We start from the raw sequence: 27,101 nt of genomic DNA, 5'->3' as shown, positions 1-27,101 counted from the left end.
ACCCCCTCTGTTCCCACCAACAACTCTCACCGCCCCTTCTACCATTACCGACACACCCTCACCCTTCCACCTTACTGGCTTCCTATGCCCCCTTTTACACTCACCATTCCCTCCTACCATGCCCATCCTCAGTTCGCTCCTCAGGAGGCAGTCATTAACTCCACAGACCCCTCCCTAGCATGTTTACCTGGACATTCTACCCCCCTCCCCTTACTCCTTCCCCCACCCGGACACCTGACCCCCTCACAATTCCCTCCCTTACACCTACCTTCCCACTTGCAGCATTCTCTCCCACTACATCTTCATCCCCCCCATTATCCCTCCTTCCCCGGACACTGTCCTGTCCCCCCACCCCACACCCTCAACCCCTTTGCTTCCACACCCCTCCTGGTACACCTTCCTCTCCCACTCACATCTAGACCTTCCTCTCCTACCACCTTCACTAATCATCCGTATCTGCACATGGAAAAGTCCATGAAGTTCCAAAGCAGGCCCGAAGCACGAACGGAGACAATGGGAGATGGTAGGAGCCCATGGCAAAATCTGTGGAAGGTCAGAAGCCTCAGCGAAGTCAAAGCCACTGCATGGAGACCTCCCACCTTCCAAGAGCTGCTTCCCGGCGGCGCCATTTGCACGAGGATCCACCCAGTACGCGATGCACGGGTTCCTTCAGGATCCGGTAGCTTTGGGACTCCAGCATCATCTTCCCCTCAAATGTCTGAGGATCTGAGCAAGGCCCTAAAGTTAACTTCTGCACCACATGCATATCCAGACGTTTTCTGGGCTGGCACGTTTTCCCTATGGCATAATGTTAAATCGGGCATGGGGGGACGATTCCAGTCGGGCCTTACTTTGCAACCCATTAGTGGGATGCAAATCATGTTCACGTTGGCCTCGAGTGGGATTGTGGTTCAACACCATCGGATGATCCTGCTGTGATTTCATGCTAGCGTGAAAAAAATTTTTGGCCTTCTTTGCCTCGGCACCTCCCCCCCCAAACAACAGTGTCCACCACCAACGGGAGTGGACGATTGCAACCTTAGTCTTTCTTCCTCCTTTTACCATTGATGTGACCTTCAAGCAGTGTTCTGTATGTGTTGTCATGCCTTATCAGATAGTCAAAATAACTCAATTTTTGGCTCTGGATGAGGTCTATCAGGCCTCTTCTGGATTTCATTCTTCCCAGCATATTCTCATTGTTTATTCTCTCTTTCCAAGATATTCTAGGCATTCTTCTATATGCCCACATTGCAAATGGCTTCGGGGTCTTTTAATCACCTGTTTGTCTACAGTGCAGGTCTCACAGTCATAGAGGAATGCTGACCAGACAGAACATCTGAGTAAATGTTTTTGTCTACACATGCTTATTCTTTGTTGTTCAAATCAAATTCATTTTGTTGAAAGCACCTCTTGCTAGTTCAATTCTTCTGATAACGTCAGTGTTACATTTAGCATCTTCCATAATGATTGCTTTCAAACCAGTTTTTATTTTTGGAACTTAAATGGAGAACAACTTACTTTTAGTCAATCTCACTGAAAAATTACCCCGCTGTGGTACAACTTGCATTTGAGTTTTCAATAGAATGCCAAAACAGTGAGGGTGATGTGTGCAGCTAACTATCCCAAAGGGTAACATTAATCTCCTACCTGTTTGAAGAGCTGTAGTTGAATGGCATTTTGCAGGAACTGTCTCATAGCACTGGAGCGGTGTGAAACAAAAACATCTTCATTGAAAGTTATGGGTTCCTCCTGGAAACAATGGCAAGATTATAATGTAACATGGTGGAGCTCTTTGGGCCATTAATCAGATATGAAGTAACAAACACTACCGAGCTTCAATCATACAATTCAAGGGTGGCTGAGAGAAACTCTGGATGTTTCCGATAATGAATTTTTATTAAAATCAGGGGTGCACAGAAAATGAGTCACGATTTCACATACTGTTGTTTATATCAAGTTCCTGTGAATTTTATCCTGTCCACATATTCTTCAAATAAACAAGGTCATTCTTTGAGCTTCAACCATAGAATTTGGGGTTAACTTCTCCATATTACCTGAGGCAACATCCTCAGGCTTACAGCAGCATAAAATGTAATACTTGAAATGGTTCATTACAGGAGACAGATAAAAGGCAAGTGCAAGATAAACAATTAAGTACCTAGAATATTTCTCAACCTTTGAAGTACAATTTGAAGATACTGCTTATGAATGGGATGAATGGATATTCTATCATTCATTTTGCATTTTGTTCATACCAACACATGGGGCAGAATTTTCTGCCTGTCGGGCGGGCCAGACCCAATCTCCGGTGGGCAGGGAGCTGATCCACACTGGCGAAGCAGGCCCCGTCGCCATTTTATGTGGGTGGGCCAATTAAGGCCCGCCCAGCGTGATGTCCGGCGGGAAGCGCTATGCGCGCCCTGTGTGGGTGGGGGGGATTCCCCAAAAGCGAGGGTGCGCTCTTTCACGCATGTGCACGATAGAGCGCACATCTCCGAGGCTAAGTGCAGCCTCAGGGAGATCGCTTCGACTTTGTAAAAGATTGAAAATAGAAAAAAAAATTCCCTAACACGTACCGCCCCCCGCCATGTGACAATATCACATGAGATGGGACATGTTCATAATTTACACTACAACTTTATTAAACTGTTAAAAACCCTGCATTTAACCTCAACCTGCTGGTGGATGAGGTTTCGTGTATTTTCTAGTTCCCGCCGGGGCTCCTGGTCGACCCGCTAACCTTAAGGTTGGATGGGCAGGTCCTTTAATTGTTTAAATGATCCTGTCAATGGCCTCAGTGGGCCACTGACAGGTCGGCAGTCGCACAGCTGATTTTGCTGCGGGCCCGCCTTCCTGAAAACTTAACTGGGGCGGGATAATGTCGGGGATTCCGCCCCACTCCGCGTCATTTTAAGCGTCGGCGAGCGGGCCCTGTTCCCTGGCGGCAAAATTCTGCCCATGAATATAAGCCAATATTAAGAACAACATTCCTGCTATTTTAAATAATTACTACTTCTGCCCTTTTCCCCATCACAGTCCACCCCCCGGCATCATCTTCCACCTCCCCACCATTCCTTACAGCCTGAAGCCTTGTCATTCCAAGATGTCCAGGTGAACATGCATGCTCCCAACTTCCTGAAAATCCCACCCCCATTCACACTGACCTGCCCAATGTCCTCCTTCCAACCCCCAGGGTCTGTGTTTGCCTCCATGTCCCCACCAACAACTCTCACCACCCCTTCTACTATTACTGACACACCCTCACCCTCCCACCCAACTGGCATCCTCTGCCCCCTCTCACACTCCCCATTCCCTCCTGTTATTTATATCAAGTCCTTGTGAATTTTATCCTGTCCACGTATTCTTCAAATAAACAAGGTCACTCTTTGAGGTTCAACCATAGAATTTGAGGTTAATTTTTGCAATGCCCTCCATATTACCTAAGGCAACATCCTCAGGCTTACAGCAGCATAAAATGTAATACTTGAAATGGTTCATTATAGAAGACCGATAAAAGGCAAGTACAAGATAAACAATTAAGTACCTAGAATATTCCTCAACCTTTGAAGTACAATTTGAAGATACTGCTTATGAATGGATATTCTATCATTCATTTTGCATTTTGTTCATACCAACTCATGAGCCAATATTAAAAACAACATTCCTGCTATTTTAAATAATTACTACTTCTGTAACACCTCAAATCATCCATTGTAGATGAAAGGTGTTTGAGATTACCCATAGAAGTTTACCTTTCAGAAATTTGAAGCTATTTCTCAATTCTGATTTAATGAGAGAAATATGAATTGAAAAGTTGAAAAGTCACAAACTTCTAAATTTTACAAACTGGAAATATTGAATGTAATGCAAAAACATATTCAAGCAAATGCTGTCTTTCTTTTGAGCGTTAGAAATGCAGCCAACAAATGCAAATAAAATTAGTCTAAACATATGCCATACTATTTATCCTTCCCATCTTTACAGAATGTTCTCCAGCCTGTAAGTATGTTGAATTCTAAGTAATGTGATGAGAAGGGTACAATTCTGTTTATGTATTTCATGGCATACTCAAAATATGGCTAGAGAAATGAAAGCATAGTACAAGGTTGACTTTACTGTATAAAGCAGGAGCTTGGATTACAGGCATTCCTTCAACTGAATCTTTAATTTACAGATATAGTAGTTGAAGTGATATTCATTACCATAGAATCTTATTAACAAAGTTAACTGGGCTATGTTTGGCATGACATTTTTCCCTATTATTTACAACTTATTTTTGGAAGGGGTAGCAAATAAGGATTTCTAGAAAAGACTAAATTAGTGTTACAGATCAATTTCTAGAATACAACAAAGGTGACTAATACACAGTAACCCAACAATTACTTAAGGAGTGTATGTCTGTACATTCTAACAGGGTGCAGGGCAGCCACAGTTGGTGACTGTTCACACCCTCTTATCACGGGAACAGAGCTAAAATTAAGGAACTGACGGCATACTTCTATCATTAGATCTCAGGGTTCAATTATGTCGTCATATTCTGTTTATTTAATAGGAGAATGACAAAAACTAGGGGCATTCAATAAGATGCCAGAAATGACTTTGTGCTGAATAGAAAATATATAAATTCTATATTGTTGAGCTTAATATCGTAAACACCACAAATGCAGCCTCACCATTTACATTCACTGTCATTGGGTCAACAAACATCTTCTGTGTAACATTGTCAACCAGGAATATCTACTCAGTATGATGAACATCTCTAAAACAATACCGTTGGAGTTTACAAATTGCAAAGCAGTTCACCGTTCAGATGATCAGTTCCCTTTTATAGTTAACATTTCAGACCTTGTGGCTTGCTAATTTTAACACATTAGCAAAATCAGTGTTCTGATTGATGTATGACTGATTTTAGTTTTGCTGCATCTTCTATTGTCTGCATTATTTTTTCCTGAAGGTAGCTATTACTCTGAAGCTTTAAGTAATTAAACTACAATCAGTAAATACCACCACCATTTTCAGTGAATTCATAAATTATAATTTGAATAAATGTGCATTGGAAACTGTGAACTTTGTGATAATTTCAGCTGAAGTATCGTGTTGCATAGGGAAGGTTATGTGGTATGGCACTGAATTAATGAATAGTAGTAATTTCTCTCTCACCTGCATGACCATCTTAGAATATCACAATGTTCTAGTTGTTGCCCATTCCTTTTCTCTATTCACACATCACTCTTGGCATCAGCATCTGTATCCACCAAGTCAGTTTATATATACGCCATTAAGAGCCAGTCCTATCTGTTGCAATTAGCCTTAATCTCATAACCACTGACTGACTATCATTCCAAACATTCCAAGACGCTTCACAGAGGAGAGAAGGATACTGAGCTGTATAGGGAAAATGACCGACAGTGTAGTCAAAGTGAAGGTTTTGAACAGGAGAAATTTAACAAAATGGGAAACTTTAGTTAGGGAGTTTCAGGATGAGAGTTCGGTCAAGTCAGCTAAGACCCTGCCAACAATAATTAAGCATAGAGTGAGGCAATATATAAGTCGGATAGTCAGAAGGTTGAAAGATACAGGCTGGATCATAGCACCAGATGAAATTTCAGAATTAGGCTGGATGAGGCCAAGGATGGATTTGTAAACAAATGCAGTGAATTGGAGGGCAGGCAGCCAGTGAAGGTTGGTGATTGTCAGATGCAATGTTATGGATGAGCCAGAACTTCCTCCAGCTTAACATTTGCAAAATCAAAGATAGTTTGTTCAGCTCCTGTCAAAACCTCTGAATACTTAACCAGGTTGCATCCCTATCTTGGCTGATCCCTCATGCTGGATCAGGTGATGTACAACCTTGCACCCTGTTTGAGCTTCAAACCCCTTATCCTATCCAAACCCAAGATAACATACTTTAACCTCTCAATGGTTTCCATCTTAACCCACAACGGCTCAAATCCTTATCTGTGCTTTTGTTACTTAAGTTCTCCCACATTCTTCTCACTGGCCTGCTGGGCATCACTCAACATAAAATCCAACTCACTGAAAACAGCATCCTGTTTTGCCCTCCTATTAACCCTTCTTTACCAATCTTCACTGGCTGCTTGTCCTCCAATTCACTGAATTTGTTTACGAATGCATCCATGGCCTCATTCAATCTACTTCTGAAATTTCATCTAGTTCTATGATCCAGTCTGTATCTTTCGACCTTCTGACTATCCTACTTATATGTTGCCTCCCTCTATGCTTAATTATTATTGGCAGGGTCTTAGCTGACTTGACCATACTCTCTGAAAATCCCTACCTGAAGTTCCCCATTTTGTTAAATTTCTCCTGTCCAAAACCTTCACTTTGACTATGCTTTCGGTCATTTTTTCCAATGCAGCTCAGTATCCTTCTCTCCTCTGTGAAAGGTCTTGGAATACTTACTATATTAAAGCAAGATGATGTTGTCCTTTGTGATCTTCAATACTGGGTTTTATTTTAATGCCATTAATGCAATTGCATTGGTTAAGCTTGCTGTGTTTTGAGCGTTCAAGCTGCTCATTTTTCCCTCAATATATGTGAGACCTTCCCTTTTCAATTCACAAATCAAAGGTACAGTAAATAAGAGAAACTGCTTCCAATAGCAGACAGGCAGTAACCAGAGGACACAGGTTTAAGGTTATTGTCATAACAATCAGTGGTGAGGTGAGGAGACATTCTTTTTACACAGCAAGTTGTTATGGTCTGGAATGCATTGTCTGAAAGATTTGTGGAAACAGATTAAATAAAATTTTTCAAGAAGAAATTGGACACTTACTTTATGGGGAAAAGTTTGCAGGGCTATGGGGAAAGGGCAGATGAGTAGAACTAATTGGATACTATCAATGAGCCAGTACAGGCATGATGCATTGAATAGATACTATGGTGCTGCTATCATTCGATGATTCACATCCTAAAATTCTGAGTATTACTACAGTTTAAACCGCAATTTCTAATATTGTATGTGTGATGCAAAGGTATCTTACTGAAAACAATTCAAACCCAAGCAGGTTCATTTAAAGCGAGAGCCAATAATGCCTTTAAGCATTTGCATGTAGACAGCAGTGCAAATTTTCTGATAATTGCAAAGAAAACGACATATAATTAGACCACATGTGCACTGGAGCATCTGGCTCTGCAAGCAGCAGTTTACAAGTCTTGTCGAGTTGTCGTGGCGACTGTCACATGACTAGCTCAGAGCTGAAACTCTAGGGCACGAATCCAAATGCACCACTAACTTACTCTGACAGTGAGCAGATGGGCAGCATTTCACAAGGCCAGAAACTGCCAACTCTGCTACCCTCAAGGCCTACCTGCATTTTGTGATCATTTTATTTTGTGCATTAACATTTATTAGCTTGAATGCCACACAGCAGCAGCTTCTTTTTAAACAGTGCATATGTGGTAGCATTGTGGTCTATGCAGTTTACAAAACTCAAATGATCCTAAAAACAAAAGTTAGAAGCAACATGGTCAATATAGTTTAAATATAGCTTAATTTTTTTCTGAGACTGTAGTAGACGATCTATTATGCTAAAATGTTGACCTGAATGAACGGAACCCTATTGACCTAGGCTGTACTATCTGATGTGTATAGTGCTGGTCAGAATTGATTAATAGAGACAACAACAGCTTTCATTTATATATTGCCTTTAATGTAATATAATGTCCCAGGGTGCTTTATAAGCAGTACCAAACAAAATTTGATACCAAGCCACATAAGAAGATATTAGGGCAGATGATCAAAAACTTGGTCCAAGAGGTAGGTTTCAATGAATGTCATGGAGGAGGAAAGAGAGGTAGAGAGGTGCAGAGATTCAGGGAGGGAATTCAAGAGCTTGGAGCCTTGACAACTGAAGGCATGGCCACAAATGGTGGAAGGATTAAAATCAGGAGAGTTTAAGAGATCAGAATTGGAGGAGTGCAGGGATCCCGGCAGCTATAAGACTGGAAAAGATCACAGAGCTAGGGAAGGGTGAGGCCTTGGGGGGGATTTGAAAACAAGGATTAAAGTTTTAATGTCAAGGTGTTGTCTAACCGGGCAGCAATGTAGGTCAGTGAGCACAATGGAGATAAGTCAGCAGTACTTGGTGCAAGTTAAGATGCCAGGAGCAGGGTTTTGAATGACCTTATTTGTAGAAGACAGAACTAGGAAGGCTATCCAGGAATGTACTAGAGTAATAAGTTCTAAAGAAAACAAAACCATGGATGGAATGAGCTGAGGCAGGGGAGCCTGTCGGACGATGTTTTATGGAAGTGAAAATACCCCATCTTAGCGATGGTGTGGTAGGAAGCTCATCTTAGGGTCAAACTGAGCATCAAGGTCTTACATAGTCCGGTTCAGTTTCAGATGGCTGCCAGGGAGAAGGATGGAGTTTGTGGCAAGGGGACAATGGGGACCAAAGACAATGGCTTCTGTCTTTCCAATATTTTGTTGGAGGAAATCTCTGCTCATCCAGTTTGTTGGGCAAATGCCTTCCTCGCTGGGAATCTAGAACAGGGGGCAAAATCTCAGGATAATGTGATGATCATTTAGAACTATTAATTGTTATTTGTCTTCAACTCTCAGTTTCTAAACTTTCTAGCGTTCTAATAGTTTTGCAAGCTTATCAATAACTAAGATATTAATATGTAATAATTGAATGTTCCCTTCAGACCTGTCTACAGCCTTTAATGTGGTTGACCATAAAATTTGTTCCAATGCCTCTCTGCTGTCATCCAGATGGGTGGGACTGCAGTTACCTGGTTTCATTCTTATCTATTCAGTCGAAGCCAGAACTGAAATGAGAAATTTCTTCACTCAAAGGGTTGTGAATCTTTAGAATTCTCTATGCCAGAGGGTGGTGGATGCTCCATCATTGCATATATTTAAGGCTGAGACAGATATATTTTTAGTCTCTCAGAGAAGCAAGGGGTATGGGGAGCAGGCAGGAAAGTGGAGTTGAAGCTGAAGCTCAGCCATGATTATAATAAATGTCGGAGCAGGCTCAACATGCCATATGATTTACTCCTGCCCTCGTTTTGTATGTTCTTATTAAGCATTCCGACAGTTTAGGGACAGAGAGGAGTCAAAGACGTGGCGGCGAAGTAGAGCTGGGCGTTGTTGGAGTACATGTGGAAACTTACATTGTACTTTTGGGTGATGGTGCTAAAGGGCAGCAGGTTGATGAGAAATATGAAGGAACCAAGCATTGATCCTTGGGGGAAACCAAAGGTAACGTTGCGGGAGCAGGATGAGAGGTCATTACAAGTCATTTTCTGGCTTTGACTGAATAGATAAGAATGAAACCAGGTAACTACAGTCCCAACCATCTGGATGACGGTTGAGAGGCATTGGAACGAATTTTGTGGTCAACCACGTCAAAGGCTGTAGACAGGTCTGAAGGGAACATTCAATTTTTACATATTAATGCCTCGATTTTGCAAACTCATCTATAACTATTAGAACGCTAGAAAGTTTAGAAAGAATATTACAAGGATAAAAACACCAGAGGAGATTTTCCTTCCTCCAAATTGCCCTCAGATAAAGTGGTGGAGGAAAGTTAATCTCTTTTATAGAATGCTCCCTTCCGTATTTAGTAGGGGGTGCTGCACTGTGAGCTGAAGACAAATAACAATTGTGCAAAACTTAACAACTGCACAACAATGGTGTCAATTCCTCTCGGGTCATTTTTCAAGGTTTATTATGGATCATTACATGCCCCTGATCAACTTGGACTAAGTATTCTGAGGTGAGATATTTTAACTTCTCTGAATTGGAACCAAGTTCTCAAAAAGTGTGTGGGATAAAGTGAGGAAGATACACACAGCCACGGTCCAATTGGCTTGTGTTCTTTGGGAGGGAAGTGAAAGAATAATATTTATCTTAAAAGAAGAATATTAAGTTGGAGATGATATATTTGTTCCTTATTAAATTTTTTGGAAAGTGGATGAGAGGAGCTTTTTCTACAGTTTAAAAATCCAGTCTCAAGTCCAATAAACTTACTTAAGAGTCAAATAAAGCAGTCAAGATCACACTGTCAAAAAGGCAATGAGCTCTTAATTACGGCTAGAAGTTTCTTATTCCACCTATTATTACTGAACAATAAAGTACTAACATGAAACTGACTGAATTGTTAAGTTCACCATTTCTTAGTTATTCAAGTGACTTTAAAATAAAGTTACGCAATAATGATGAGAAACAGCTTCGACTAATTCTGGTTATCAATAAATGCATAGATATTTTCTTTTGAACTAAAGTATGTGTTGATTTAACCTACAAGTGCAAAATGCACTGTTAAATATCTCATTAATACAGGTGTGCAAATTTATATGGTTACTGTGTGCCCGGCCTTATCAGTGTGTGCAAAACTTTAAAGAAATGCTTAAACTATCTCAGATGCCAATAAAACCGACTGTGTTTTTACAGCCATGTTAAAAATTTCCTGCAGCATTTTTGCACTGTATAAAAATGAACATGCAGGATTTAATTTGCATTTGTTCATGTTACCCAGAAGTGTTTTTTTTTCATTATATTGGCCAATTTTGTGTATTTCTGTCCCAAACATTTTCCTGCTGGGAGGATGCTTGCACAGGGGGCAGTTGCCTCCCTCAACCCTCACCCTTGAGTAGCTCATTCAAGTGATCATTCTTTGTGAGCCTGCACAAGCGTTGGCAGCCTACTATTCTGTGGCAGGGCATCGCAGCATGAACCTGATCCCGCCCTCATCCTGTGTGCGCGCAAGTGCATTTTCCAGCAAAGGTCATTGAGTAACGGTCAAGAGCACGAACCTAGCTCACCTTTCCACCAGTTTTAACTCAGGAACGCCAAGGCCAGATGTGTCACCCTTATTACCAGTTAGCTGAGATCGTTTAACTTAACGCAAACAGAATTGGAACTGATCTGTATGGTACAATTACAACTAAACCGTCAAATGAAACTTTGCACTTTTATTTCTCAATACTCAATAAATATTTAATGGTTACATTGCAGTTGCTGAATTCTTCAATGAGACCATTATAATTCCCAAGCTCAGAAGAATGTGTTAGCCTCTAGTATACCTCAATAGCATGCACCACCCCAAAAAAAGTGGAAATCAAGTCAAGCTATCTTATGATTTCACAGTCTGTGTATACATGCATTTTATATATATTATTAATATATACAAAAACATTACAGAAAAGTGATAACTCAATGATTCCCAGGGAGCAGACTCATCTGAGCGATCAGGTGACAATTACAAACCGTTTCAGCTTCACTCTTGCAGTTTATCTGAACCCCTCCATGAGATTACTGCCTGGTAATTACTCCTGGGTATCTAGTTATACTCTGTTCAATTTTTAAAAATGCTGTCTGAAATGAAGAATGAAATAGAGCCATGCTGCGAATTAACTGCTTTTAGTTTAAGGGTTAAAGTGAGCAAATAATCACAGCGCAATAAAAAAAAAATCAGAACACTAGATTTAAAATAATAAAGCGGGGTAATGCCAGAACCATGCTCACTTTTCCCTTCCAACACAGCTCAGAAACAAAGCAACTCACTGGGCTTGCAGGTGTAAGCATTAATTACAGGGTAAAGGCAGATCTACCTGGGCAAGGTATATATTTTTTCCTCCTGTCCCACAGAAGATCCACTCTATGGAGAGTGGGAAAGCTCATTAATGAGGCTAATTAGGTGTAAAGGGTTAGAGTCTGGCATCAGCTGCAGCTTATCACAGCTAATGACTAAACTGTGTAATCTCTACCGTATAACAGCAGCTGACCTGACTCCAGTGTGACTGACATCGCTGAGGGTGGCTCAGACACCTGAGCACCTGACCACAAAGTCATTTGAACAACAGAGAAACCTCTTAACCCTCTCGGTGCTGATAACATCAAGGAGTTAATTGTGTTATCAGTTATAAATTAAAAAAACATATTTTTGTCATTAAGGTTGGTGCATGGGACACTTCATGCAGATTATTAACACAATTAGTTGAAACAAAAGTTTATTATTGCTAATGTGCGCACAGAGCACTCAGAGTGGATATTTGTTTTTTTATTCCTGGATCCTGCTCGTACAGTGCAGGGTATGGTGTGTTAAAAATATTTGACTTTGTTTTACACAAAACCAGAGACATATTTTTGTCAAGTATAAAATGTCAATCCACATCTGAATGTAATGCAAACAAAAGTAGTGAATACAGTTTTGTTCTCAGCACAAGTAATCAACCCATTTAAATTCTGCAGATGTAATTCTGCGCTTAAAATAACTGAGAGGGTAAGGGGCGGGGAGAGGAGCGAATATGATTTGACATCAGAGTAGACATTCAGATTTAGTGCAGCAGTCATATTCACACATTTTCTGGCTGGTATAATGTTTCAGCCACCCTAAGGATATGGCACCAGACGCTCACAGCTGGTGCAAGTTCCGCTATATGCCAGGAAATGGCACATCTCTCTCACACACACCAACTCCAAGTTAACAGCTTCAGTGGTAGATAATCTCAGATATTTCTTACACTGCTACTGGCCATGTTAACTTTTATGCAATTTATAACGTCAACAAATCTTACAAATGGGAATAGTTTTGAAAAGCAACAGAAATACAACTGAAGAGAAATGTTTGAAGGTTGTCCATGCAAACATGCACTAAAATTAGTTAAGTAACTGTGGAAACAGAAGTTAAATCACAAATAAAAGGTGAGACCAGATTGTTCTAGAAATACAAAAAAATCTTGACTTTTATTTTTAAAGTGGAAGAAAATCCCATAAACATTCCTATTATTTCTTGGTTTTGATAAAAACAAGTCAATTGCTATAACAAACTTTGCACATTTTGATGCATAAAGCTGACGTTAAACATTTCACTTTTCACCTAAGACACTAGTTTTATTTGTTTACCTCTTTCTTTTGGATTTTTTACTTGTGTACTTTTCCTAGACCTGTTAATACTACACTTTAGTTGATCATCAGAAGACTCATGCCTGAGGGGGCAGTGTGAAATAGAGGGGATGGGGAATGGGGAATTTGTATTCCTCCAATCAGATAAAATAGTCTTATTACAGAAAGTGATCACGTGGGATAATATTGGAGAATTGGTGTAAAATACCAACCTAGTGGAGTCGAGTTTGAACGTCATGAGAGGGTGGAGTCTGAACTCAAGTGGCTCTGAACAGGTGTCTTGTTTCTAATGCAAGCACAACTGGGTGGCCCAACAAGCTCCTGTAATGGGGCTGACACAGTTCTGTCTATTTCATGACTATATAGACAAATAGGCCGTCTTAGCAGGGAAACAACTGTAGAATATTGGACGTTTTTTAAAGCACAGTTGCAATCTCATTTTTAATCCTTTGAACAACAGATTTTATTCTAAGTATAGCTTTGCTTCAATGGACCATTTAAATTATTGACCAACTTAAAATTTGCAGGGGCCTAATGAACACCCATCCCCCCATATTCAGTCATGTTGAAAGGGGTCTGCCTCCTAGGTTGCTATCCATGTTATTTGGTTGACAAACATAAGCATGAGTTCTGCCAAACAGTAACCCATCTGACGTAGCTGTGGAGAAGTAGCCATTTTAAACCCATCATTAAGTGTCCCAGTGCTTATTAAAACTTATATAGGGTTTCTTTTTGTTTAGCTCCTCATGCATCGGCCAGAATACTCTGAAAAGGGCACTGGGAAACAATGAGCTGCTTTGATAAAAGCTCATTTATAGTGGCATGAGTGTTTTTTCATGTAAAAAATATGAATATATTTGAAACTATCAAGTATATGTGTGACATACACTTTGTACATGTGAAACTTTCAAGTGTGACGTTTTCAAATCTGATGCACTGAGGTTTGAATGAATGTGCACTAGTCACAAAGTGTTTAGATAGACCTTTAAAAAGTGGCTGAACAGGTACAGATACATTATCAAAATAGAAATTTTTATGAATGTAGACTTATTTGATATATCTAAATTAAGATAGCAAATGTGAAACTAACACTTTAAAGCATTTCAATCTAGCTCCACGTCAAGGTCAAGAATGCAGTTGCAAGCTTATTCCAGGGTGAGTTTCTGCAATGGTTTTCCCAGCATTGAGCCAAGATGCATATTAGTTATTCCAGTGGTTGTACTGTAATTCCTAATATATGGTCAGCAATTACAGGACAGTGCAGCAAGTACTTTAAATAATTAAACAGGATTCCCAGCCCAGTTCTTTGAATACACTCTTACAACACTTCTGTGTGGAATGCACGAATGCTTAGCTTCTCCAACCAAACCACACCCCCCATCCCCACAAGAAAATCTACCAAGCCTCAAGCCCTCCACACTCCGCAATTCTCTCAGCCAACAAGATCTCTCCCCCAAACATCCTTGATCCTAGCAAACCATCATTCCATGTCCCCTTCTATAGTCCTAGATGTACACAACTTCCTTCCAAACTTTTGCACCTTCTTCCACAATGCTGCTCAGCAACTCGTCTGTTATTCCCAAACGCCACCATCCACCCATCCCCCATTTCTCCCAAGCCCTTGTTATGTTACTACTAATGCTCTCGGACCCTGTCAGCCCCTCCCCAACCCTCACACTGTTCGAATTCATGAGACAGCTTTTCCAGTATACCCATACTCAGAAGCTCACCTCCACACTGCTCTCATTTCCCAGGACATCCCTATCCCAACCTTCCAACACATCGTTGTCAGAAACCCCCCTCTCAATATTCTGAGTACCCAAGCACCCACTTGTTCAACATACCCAGAGCCTGACACTCCCCTAGTTCTACTAATATCCGATGAGCCTCCTTCACTATTTCTTAACCCCTGGACCACATTACCAAAATGCATGAGTTACACCCCTTCCCTTTCTGTACTAGTACATACCTCATACCTGTCTATAATGTGGAAGTCCCTCTATGTATCTTATACTTTAAAAAGATAAGATAAAAATTTAAGTAAGCAAGCAATATAATAAAGGCCACTGATTTACAATTTCCATAAAATACAGACATAATCACATAAGCTGTACCCAAAATTGGTGCTAATATTTCTGTATCTTGTAACAAAACTCAAACTCACTTATTAATTTACCATACATCAGTGGCTTTAATCATTTTTACATTATGCAACTCAAAAAACAGCTCATGCTCTGGCAGTGAACAGTGCCAGGATATATTCTAGTAAAATTAAACAAACAGTCATTTGGTAGTACAGAACTTGGAGCATCGATGAAAAAAATACATCTTTTGTTGAAGCTTTTTGTCTTGCACTCATCAGGACATTTCGTAAGAATACCAATCCAAGGGAGACAACAAACTTATACTGTATGAAAAGAGAGTGATTGGTTGGTAAGTGGACTCTGATTTGTAGAGGTGTTACCATGAAGAATGCACCCGTTGACCAGTTGATGGAGACTGACAGTTAACTGTCAAGCATTGTTTGAAATTTAAACCAGGCAGCGTGACTCTGATTGGTCAAGGCATTGTCCTGAGGAATGAACCAACAAATGGCTGCCATTTATTTTGTTTAGCTGAAACAGGAGCAATGTGTGTACATGTTCTTTCTGTCTACAAAGACCAGGGCCCTATGAATTAACATATGTAGCTTCCAATACATGCAAATGCGCCACACTGAGAGTCCAACTGACAATCTTAAATTGGTTGTCAGCATAATTCTTAGCACACTGAGAATTACTTAGCAAATGTTGTTTAATCACTGAATCAGATCTTATGTTGGACATTGTGTTCTGCGTTTTGCAAGCACAGGCTGCTTAAGTGCAGTTTGTACCTTGCCCATTGCGAACAGTGGAAGGGACATGCTGTTTGATACATCCCCATTATTTATGGGAAATTCTCCCCATAGTCACCGATAATCCTGTACCTTTTGAAAACTGATCTTGAGACTATGAAATTATTAGAAAATGTCTGCCAAAGATAAAAAGGATTATCCTTTGTAGAAATAATGTTGAAAAATGCATACTATTTAAAAATGTAGAACATTAGTATTAGAGTGGAAACAGGTGATCTTTTTGGGGCCCTTTCATGCATCACCCAAAATGCAAAATTCTCTGTGATTTACATGTAGATTAAAGCTCAGTGAGATGAGAAGAAGCTTCCTTCTGTTATGACAATGAAAGCAAATCAAAGACAGAGATTCAACATCAGTGATAACAAGTACCAATCGATCTCCACAGAGCCTCCTGAATGTAAAATATACAATATTAATTATCCAGAAATAAATGAACATGACTAGCAAAATAATTATAAGCTGCTTTCTGTAAGAATGTGAAATACCATGGTGTGGTCTAACTGGTTAAAGTCCACATTTCCCCATTTGGTGAGTTAATGATACCAGATGGACTGGCATGGTGACCTGACCAATGTGACCTTCTGGCAATGCTGGCTAGGCTCTAGGAGTTTCATGCTAGCCCCATCGACAGGATTAAAACCAGGCTGCAGGAGGCTATTGCCAAGACAGAACAGAATAGCTCCTTAAGTAAGTGAATTTCAGTCAGAGGAATGGGAAAGCCAAGAACGGGGAGGTCCAAAGTTCCCTTGTGGGGCACAGAAAAGTATTTGTGCTCCCACTGGCCCGCAAGGAAACCTGTTTTAAAAAAAAATGAAGCTCATTTTGTTGGGCTTCTTATGGCCCTGGTTGCTGCTCCCAGGAAGTTTAGCTTGGCAAAGAAGCCACCAGAATACCCCTGTTCAGGCCTCAGGCCAAAATAGCAGATCAGAACCCAACGGTGTCATCAGGGCCTGATCCACACGTTTAAGGAGAACCCAACCAGCTTGGGGTGGAAGCCCTTGCCACCTGCCATGTAAAATTGCAGTTGGCCATTTCAGGCAAGGAGTGGCTAATTCCTATTCTAATCCAAAACAGATCCTTATTTACAAGAGGCAGAGATAAATTTCCAAAGCGTTAAAATGCAAACCCACACAGAACGGCCATTTGACGGAACATTACATTGCATCCCTAACAATTAAAATACCGTCATTATACTTAGTTTAAGTATTCTGTTACATGACAGCTATATGGTGTGTTATGTTTGGACTTGATTTATCAGATCAAAAATTTAACAGCTATATTAAAATGCAACACATCATTTTTGCTTCAAATTAACATCAAACTCTTTAGATTAAATCAGCATGAATAAATCCGTTCTTAATAAAGGTAGAACTCTTGTAATACAATCACTATGTGTTAAATATAGACAGTGCTGTTGGCTTTAATCATGTTGAAGATTAAAAAATTGGGATTCTCAAATATGGGTCACTACAGTCTTTCCAAAGAGAAATAAAATGGTATAATTGAAAAGTTTAAATATTATTATTCTTGAAAAAGCAACAGTTCACTACTAATTGAACAATGGCAAATACCTGAATGTTTCTAAACAGAAAACAAATTGAAACAAATGAACAAATAGCAAGCTGGCAGGAATACAACCAATAGGAAATTACTGAACCACTGCCAAAAAAGCACTGGCAAGGCAAAGGGAAACTAGTGAAATTACTCAGAATATCTTTTTTCAAAATGCCTTGCATTGTCATTTTATTTTTAAAATAACCAGAGGATACAGCAATAAACTGAAATTTTCTAAGCTAATAAACAGACAAAAACTACATAATTCACCATGGAAATCAAATTCAGCCCATGTATGTGCAAGTGAGGTTTATTTTCTAATTCTTCTCCACTTTCATACAGCGGCAAATTATTTGTTGTTTTTATTTCATTCAGGTTTGTTTGACTTTTATTCACTAGTTGTATTTATATTGAATACTAATACACAATAATAACATTCTGCATCCTTTGCGGTAATCTCAAGTAAATGCTCTAGGCACCACCCTATCTATGAGCAACACAGGAGCAGGAGAAGGCCATTCAGTCTCACGGGCCTGTTCTGCCATTCAATCAGAATTAGGCTTATCTGTGCCTCAACTCCACTTACCCATCTTTGACACATCTCTTGATACCCTTACATTATAAACACCTGTTGATCCCAGTCTTGAAAATTTCAATTGACCCACCATCCATAGCTTTTTGCTGGGGGTGGTGGTGGGAGAAATTCCAGATTTTCTCTACTCATCCTGTCTCATGGGGAGATGATGCCATAATGGTGATCTCACTGGACTAGTAATCCAGAGGCCCAGGCTAATGGTCTGCGGACATGTGTTCAAATTCCAACCAGGCAGCTTCTGAAATTTGAATTCAATTAATATATCTGGAATATAAAGCTGGTCTCAATAATGGTGGCCATGAAACTATCATCAATTGTCATCTGGTTCACTAATGTAGCTTAGGGAGGGAAATCTGCTGTTCCTCCTGGTCTGGCCTACATATGACTCCAGACCCGCAGCAGCGTGGTTGACTCTTAAATGCCCTCTGATATGTTCAGGTCAAGAGCATTTAGGGATGGGCAACAAATACTGCTTTGCCAGGGACGCTCACATCCCAAAAGATTAGTAAATAGGTACAGCAGGTAATTAAGAAAGCTAATAGAATGTTATAATTTATTGTGAGGGGAATTGATTACAAAAGTAGGGAGGTTATGTTTCAGTTGTACAGGGCATTGGTGAGACCACACCTGGAATATTGAGTACAGTACTGGTCTCCTTATTCAAAGGAAGATGTAAATACATTAGCAGTTCAGAACTAATACCAGGAATGGGCGTGTTGTCTTATGAGGAAAGGCTGGACAGCTTAGACTTGTATCCACCGGAGTTTAGAATAGTAAGAGGCGACTTAATTGAAATCTTTAAGATCCTGAGGGGTCTTGACAGGGTTGATATGGAGAGGATATTTCCTCTTGTGGGAGAATCTAGAACTAGGTGCCAGTGTTTAAAAATAAGGGGTCGCTCATTTAAGACAGAGATGAGGAGAAATTTTTCTCTCTCAGAAGGCTGAGAGCCTTTGGAACTCTCTTCCTCAAAAGGTGGTGGAAGCAGAGTCTTTGAATATGTTTAAGGCAGAGCTAGGTAGATTCTTGATTAACAAGGGGGTGAAAGGCTATCGGGTGGGTAAGCAGGAATGAGGGGTTGAGGTTACGTTCAAATTAGCCATGATCTTCTTGAATGGCAGAGTAGGCTCAAGGGGCTGAGTGGCCTACTCCTGCTCCGAATTCATATGTTCGTATGTAAAAAAAAAAGTGATTCTGATTTCACTGCTGAATGGCCTAGCTCCAATTTTAAGCTTCTCTCTCCTTGTTCTGCATCCCCCCCCCCACCACTAGAAGAAATTGTTCTCTGTATCAACCCTATTCCGTTCTTTCATGATTTTAAACCTCTCAATTAAGTCACTACTCAACAATCTAAACTCAAGGGAAGCCAAGCTCATGGGGCCTGCCCTCATAATTTAACACTTTAAAATCCAGATATTAATCTGGGAAATCTTTGCTGTATCTCCTTCAAGACCTTCCTGAGCTGTGACGCCCAAACTGAACACACAACTTCTGATATGGGTCTAACCAAAGCGCAATACAACTGAAGCACAATTTCTTACCGCCTTTATATCCCAGTCTACTTCAGATAAAGGCCAACCTTTTGTCATTTAATCTCTCCTGCTCTTCACCCTATCACAGATCTTCCTTTTAGTTCTTTTTCCCATTCTTCCTCTTTCGCTTGCTCAAAACCAACTACATTTCTAACTTTTCCCAGTTCTGATGGTCAGTCATGGGCCTGAAACATTAGCTCAGTTTCTTTCTCCACAGATGCTGCCAGACCTGCAGAGTATGTTCAGCAGTTTCTGTCTGGATCAAAAAAGACACCAAGCCAATGATCAAGACATAAGGACAGTAGTTCTTGTGTACAAAAACACATCTCAACACATTTTTAGGATGGAGGGAAAAAAAATCAGCCCATTACTTTTCTAGGTTTCGGCTCTGGTTCCCAACCTCTCGCCTCATTATTTCCAGCTGGTGGTATTGGAAAGCGAGTCTAACTGCAGAACTGTCTTGTTTCCACATTCTTGAAAATGTCACAAATATGACAGTCTGATGAAGAGGCCAGCCACTGTGCGGTAATTTTTGAAAAAATTCTTTTACTTAAGAAATTTATTGTCTCTTAAATTAGGCAAGAGCGGAAGGGGCAAGATCACATTTGTCCTTGAATGCAAAGGAATAAGGCCATCGTACGCTCTGCATCTGATGAAAGATCACTGACCTGAAAGTTAACTGTTTCTTGCTCCACAGATGCTACCAGACCTGCCAAGTATTTCTAACATTTTCTGTCTTTATTTCAGATAATATTATACAGGTATTCATTTGGACATGTCTGAAAGGACTTTGTGGGTAAAAACAGACCATTGAGAAAATAGGTAATTTAACATGACTGCAAAAATGAGATTTTCTATAATTGACACTTACATTACACTCAATAATATTTTACTGTGCACAGTTTCAGAAATATTAATAAAGTAATGGGATCATGACTTTTTTAGATTCAAAGAGCAACACAGACATGGTGAACTCATTCTGTGCTGTATGATTCTAAGTACTTTGAGGCTACGATCTTGCAGGGAACCTTTACAAATCATTTAGATCCCCAAGGTTCCTTGGACTCACTCACTGGTTCTTGAGCACTGTGTTAAGTTACAGAAAAATAGTTTTCTCAATGTTGCAAGAGGAATATATTTTCTAAGCTGGAAACTGAGTTCAGTACTTATGACTGAAATATGTTCTGCCTTTTGCTTTCCAATTTAACCTCATGCACTATAGTTTACTGTTCATTGCTAATGGGTGAAGTATGAATTCTAATTGTTTGTATCAATGTACATTGTAGTATTTAGCTGTCAGAGATTTAGGGCTGCAACTTAACATGTCTGCTCATGTCATTAATGAAATACCACTATTAAAGCCTATCTATAAATGTATGAATAGAAGAGTTAGAGACAGTGATCAAATATTGATCTGAACTGAGCCTGTGATCTTTTGCATTAATCCACTAATATAAGTGGTCTTTAATCATTATTACTTTGGAGTTTATACAACTATCAAGGAAATAACACTGATACAAATATATCTGAGGGACAAGTAAGCGCTGTTCTCAGTAAAGCCACATGAATGAGCTGCACATAACAATCCTGTGTTTGTACATTTAGAAATCCAGCTCTGGCAGCCCTGTCAAGACCTGAAGAAATATATGATATTGCAGACCTCAGTAACGTCTAGAAAACCCAACCTATCCAAATGCACATGATAAAATTCAGGAGATATATGGAGGGCTCCTAAGAGGCTACAAATTTAGATGCAGGGTTAGAGGGGGCTTCAGAAGTAAGGTGAAGCGTGACCATGAAAGGGTTTGAATACAAGGATGAGCATTTGAAATCAATACACTTGTGCCTGCCACCTGTGTTTCTGTGCATGTGTATGTGCATGCGCATGTGTGAGAGGGGTGTTGTAGGTTGGAGGGGTGGTGAGATAGGGGAGCTAGTGGGGATTGGCAAGGACAAGTAATATAAAGATTTACATTGGACAGTTGGAGTTTGGATGGGATGAACTGATGGTTTTGGGAAAACTGAACATCAAGGGGATAAAATCAATACTTGAGGATTGCAACAGTAATGGGAGGCATGATCAAAGGTAAAGTTGAGTGTACAAACCCAACTCTAGATATTTGGGTGAATGTGTAGCAGGAATACACACATAAGAACTGAGTGCGCAAGCTTAGATTACCAAGCCAAAAAACTGAATATTCATTACAGAAGAGAGAATGCAACACTCAGAGCAGAAATGGGTAAGCAGCAACACAGCAAATGTTTTCTGTTGTTGACTTGGCTTGCCCAATGTTTGACAGCAAATCATTTGACCTATCTGTATTTGCAGTAATTCAGTTGCCAGTTGAGGATACTTCACCACTTTCTCGATGACGGTGATATCATCAGCAGAGAATACTAACTGTTTATGACATCCACCAGACTGTCACTGAAGTTGAGAAACAGATGAGGCTAACAGTGCCTTCTTGAGTTATTAGTAGAAAAAGATGAAAATTAATTTATCATCACACAATGCTTGTATCACAGATCAGTTCAACAGCAAATATGTCATAAGAAGCCAAACTTTCAATAAAACCAGGATGCCGATGTCTCTAGAATGCTGAGCACATCAAGAAAAAAAATTCCACATCTGGATCATGTGATGAACATAACAAGCCAACTAAATTGCTCTCATATATATTTAAAAAGGGAAAGAGTTCAAGAACAATCTGTGAACAGACGTGTTGCAAAATGAACTAGGCTGAATGTCATCTTCATTAACAGAAAATAACTTCCAAATGATTTAATGCAACCAAGAAAACATAAAATTCTATAAATAGCCACAAAGAGGCAGGATGAAAATTAATTCTTTTGTGGCAGTCTGAGAAGTGAAACACAGACCATCTTAGGGATAAACTTTTTAGTGAGTCTTGTTCCATATGTACAATTAAATATCTTATGTCAGGTGCACATCTTTTGACCACAAAAAGATTTTCTTCCTGCCATTCTGTCAACATTTACCATTGTAAGTTGTTGTATGAACATTTTCAATCAATTTCGCTATTTCAATTCCTATTATTGCAGGTTCTGGCCATGAGGTGGATCTGTGGAACAAGGTCTTTGAAATACACAGGGCAGAGTATTACACCCTGTGGGTGGGCGCGTGCCCAACTCGATTGGGCATAAAACTGCGCAAGATGCCATCGGGCGAGCGTCCCGATATCATCATGAACTCGCACGATATTTCGCTCGGGGGGCACGTGCAAAAGTCGGAAGTGCACCAGCCAACAGCTGAGCAGGCAATTAAGCCCACTAACGGCGCAACTGTCTGTGACTTTTTTTTTGTGGCCTGGTTGGTGGACTGGCAAATTGGCCAGGCGGACTTTACATTTTCCAAAACACCTCATCCAAGAGTGCGATGAAGTCTCCGTTAGGAAATAAAATAAAAACAAATATCTGGGGAGGTACGCTTTCAGGTGCTTGATAGTGATGCGTGGACATTTTTTAAAATCTTTTTATAGCTTCATTTCAATATGCCTTCAGGGAGCTCTCTCGCAGTGCTCACCTGCGCCCACGATGACATCATCGGCCACCCTCTTCCCGCCCCCACCTGGGCAGCGCTGAGCTTTTCAGAGCGTGTTTAATGCTGGCTGGCCATTAATTGGCTAGCCAGTGTGAAATCGCAGTCGGGGGTCCATTTCCTGGCCGCTCCCAGGCCTGCCGATTGCGGGCACCTGATGACCTAAAAATTCAGGCCATAGTAGTACAGTATTGCGGTAGTGGTGAAGGAATGGCACTTGCCGTTCACCCCGCTGACACCTGCTCACAAAGCAGTTTTGAGTGTAGAGTTCCTGACATTGGACATCTGATCAAGTGTGCCACCCTCTACAGGGAATCTGTGGCATCTGTGAGTAAGACAAGGAACAAAGAGGCTCTTCAATCAACCAAACTAAAGAATCCTCACAGACATGCAGTTCCAAACTGGGAAGTATAAGAAAGCAAATATAAATTAGATTTAACTGATGCAAGGAAAGTGAAATTAAGATTGAAAAGTACAGATGGAATTAAAGGCAAGAGTTAAAAGAGGCAGGCAGAAAAAATGAAACAAAAATTTCAAAAAATCTCCAACACTAATTTTCTTCTGAGGGAATGAGACTCCACACTTATAAAATTATTTTTTCAGGTTCAGAAAGGTTGTTCAGCAGTAATTAACACTTATCACATGATTAAAAACGTACTCCTGATGTACCAGCTCTAACACTTTTAGCCATCTACAGTACAAACTTAGCAATCAAGCAAGTTCATGCTGTTGTAGTTATTTCAATGCTAAATTGATTGGTGAACCGTAGCAGCACAACTTACGGATGAGCAGGGTATCTGACAGCAGCTTCTGCATTTCCATACTCAACTGAACACACAGGCCACCAGAAGTTGCTGTCCAATTTACTCTGTAATCAAGGTGAACAGTGATAGCCTCATGTCATTTCTGGCACAAAATCTTGGCCTAGTGTTCATGCTCCACCAATCCTTCTTCATCTAACCCCATCAACATATCCTTCTATTTCTTTCTCCCATAATCTAGCTTCCTCTTAAATGCATCCATGCAAGACCCGTCAATGATTCCTTGGATTTCTGTTACAAGTGAAAACATCATCTCCATATCTTCGTTATCAAACCTTTTCATAATTCTAAAGACCCTTATCAGGTCACTGAGAGTAGGCATTGAAAGATACTTTGAAGTTCAAAAGCCTGCTTATTTATGCTTTATAGACTATGAGAAGGCATTTGATAGAGTCTACCAAGAGAAAATAATGGTATGCTTAAACAAACTAGAAATTGACAGAAATGATAAAAAGATATTATGAAATTGATCAGAAGTGTCAGACAACTTCCCAATCAGAAGAGGAGTGTGACAGGGATGTGTTAAGTAGGGTTGCAAACTCGGGCTGGACATTCTCCTGGAGGTGTTAGCGGAAGTGATGTCATGGAAATCCGGTGGCATGGCACAAGTGGATTCTAGGTTTATGATCTGGCTGTACAAACAGAGAAAATACAAATCCTATCCCACCTCCTCTTACTGTTGTCGAGGAGCAATATTTGGGGAGGAAAGGAAAGATATTGGAAACATCAGCAACAATAAAATCTTAATCACAATTGAGCTTTACTTACCCCCTGTCACAGCCGTATCCAGTATCTCACCCTTTACCTCAACTTTAGGCATTTCACTTGACAAGTCACTTCACTGGATCATCCCCGCCCCAGCTGCAGTGTCCTCTGGGAGTTGTGGTCTACTCTCCCCTGCTGTTCTCTGGCATGCAGGGATAGAGAGACTACATTTCCCAGCAAGCGCGGCAGGACCTTCCTGCCTGGTTTCAGGGGTGATGATGCTTGTGGACTAAACTGGCCCAACGCATTCAATATTCTTTTAAAATCTCCCAGAAGGCTTTCTTTGGCCACTGGGAGATTGATGCCGATTCCAGGAGACTCCTGGCCATTCCAGGAGGGTTGGCAGCCTTAGTGTTATGTCCCCAAAACTGTTCAACTAATACACTGATGCTATCTTCAGAAACAGAAGACCTAAGAGGTTACAGCATTGGGTGGGTTGAATGTTAACAATTTGAGATATGCACTGACTGCAGCATTAGAAGGAGCCTACAGGAAATTGTAAACAAAGTGAAAGCAAGGAGAGTGGAACATAGATTAAGAATGAATGTGAAGAAGACCAAGACAATGGTGATATGACTTAACCCAGGAGTGAAAACTGACGTAAGTGGACAAGTCCTGGAACAAGTGAAAAGTTTCACAAACCTTGGGTAGATTATTACAGGCAATGGGGAATGTGATTGTAAGATCCGAAGGAGAGCTGAGATGGCCAAGACTCCCTTTGTCAGAAAGAAGGGCAGGTTAACATCAAAGAGACTGAACTTGAATCTTAGGAAAAGAGCGTTGAGGTGCTACATCTTGTCATCTATGTTACGTGCCTCAGAGACATGGACACCATACAAAGAAACTACTGATAAGCTGAATGTATTCAAGGTGTGGACATATAGAAAGATATTCCGCATATCCTATACAGACAGAACAACTAATGAGGAAGTGCTAGAAATGGCCCGATTAAAGAGGAAATTAATGCATAACATCAAAGACTGAAAGATACAATATTCTGGTCACATCAATAGAGTAAAGAGAGACAATTATTGGAAGTAAAAATTGACAGAAAACATAGGAGAGAGAAGCAGAGGAGAAAATGGATGATGGGTAAAATGGGCTGGACACAATTGACCTATGTGGAAAGTGTAAGGGCAGCACAGGACAGACAAGAGGTGGAGATCTATGGTAGTCAACCTTCTGGGAAAAAAATGACACCAACGAACAAATGAACGAACGGTCAGGTCACCCCTCAATTTTCTATTTCCTAGGCAAAAGAGCCCCAGCCTGATCAATCTTTCCTGATAAGGTATTATCTCTCAGTTTTGGCATCATTCTAAGAAATCTTTTTCACACCCTTCAGCACCTCTGTATCCTTTTTACAATATGAAGACTGGAAGGATGTACTATATTCCAAGTATGGTCTAACCAAAGCTCTATACAAGTTTATCTTGCTTTTCATTTCTATCCCTCTAGAAACAAACCATATAATGGCCCAGATTTTGTTGGATTTTGCAACCAGTGGCATCATTTGGATTATTTTTCCTTCACCCTTCAGCTCCAATTAATTTTACATTTCAAACTACTGAAAGTGTGATCTGATAAAGGCTCACCCCCAAGGGTCAATAGACCTTGGTGAACAAGCAGGACCAAAAGTCTATCTCCTTACCCAATGAGATTTAAAGGTAGTGAAAGAGACTGGAAATGGCAGGGAAGGAAATATTGCAAATAAGATACAGAAAAAAAAATGAAGAGGTGGAAAGAAGGATTGGAATAAGAAACTGAGAGAACAAATGAGAAAGAAAACATTTTATTAAGTCTTTAAGTTAAAAATCTCTAGGAAAAATCCAGGACTGAGACTTGAGAGTTTTCATTGTTCCCCTGCTTGGTACCTGAGGTTGAGCAGCATTGCAAAGGACATGAATCACATCATTAAAAGGGTCCTTACATCAATCCAAACTTTCTGCTTCCATCTTTGGAAGGCTAGTGTCGGAAAGGCACAAATCACTAACAATTTGTGGTGATTCATGACTCTCAGAGTATCTCTTCCTCACCACAAATTGAAAAATGAGACCAGTCAGTCAACATTGAGACTCTATAGGTTCAAGAAAATATCAGACAGCTCATACAGCAACGTAGTAATGAGCAGCCCAAAAATGCACAGCGAGCTTATCTAATGCATAGTAGTCGTGTCATACTGATCAGAAAGAGTACAGGTTTCTCGTATCCTGGCTGATTCTAGCCTGGGTAGTGGGTAGGGAAAGTTGACCTCAGTAAGTCAACTCAGGCTCCCATTCCTGCAATTGAGAATCTTCTGGTAAACACGTGCCCCATAAGGGAGAAAGGTAGGGCAGACAAGTCCAGAGCTCCGTGGATGATGAAAGAGATAGAGAGCAAGGTGATGCAGGACAAGGGCAGATATAACAGGTGGATACGACAATTAAAAATCAGTCTCAATACAGAAGGTTCAGATGAAGAAAATAAATAAGAGAAGCAAAGGAAAAGTATGAGACCAGCAGT

General features: G+C 40.3%; 1 protein-coding gene across 8 annotated transcripts in view; it reads right to left on the bottom strand.

Moving 5' to 3' along the window:
* The window catches only part of LOC121281034 (DENN domain-containing protein 1A-like), a 607,528-nt gene that overhangs the window by 91,185 nt on the left and 489,242 nt on the right, over positions 1-27,101 (bottom strand). For all 8 annotated transcript variants that reach the window (XM_041193614.1, XM_041193619.1, XM_041193616.1 and 5 more), the window contains exon 14: positions 1,648-1,749. In XM_041193614.1, coding sequence (XP_041049548.1) covers positions 1,648-1,749 — 102 coding nt within the window. The remainder of the gene's footprint in view (positions 1-1,647; positions 1,750-27,101) is intronic.

The sequence above is a fragment of the Carcharodon carcharias genome, chromosome 8, assembly GCF_017639515.1.
Source record: "Carcharodon carcharias isolate sCarCar2 chromosome 8, sCarCar2.pri, whole genome shotgun sequence".
NCBI classification, from domain to species: Eukaryota; Metazoa; Chordata; class Chondrichthyes; order Lamniformes; family Lamnidae; genus Carcharodon; species Carcharodon carcharias.
Note: the sequence above shows the minus strand (reverse complement) of the source record. Positions and strands in the feature narration are given on the sequence as shown.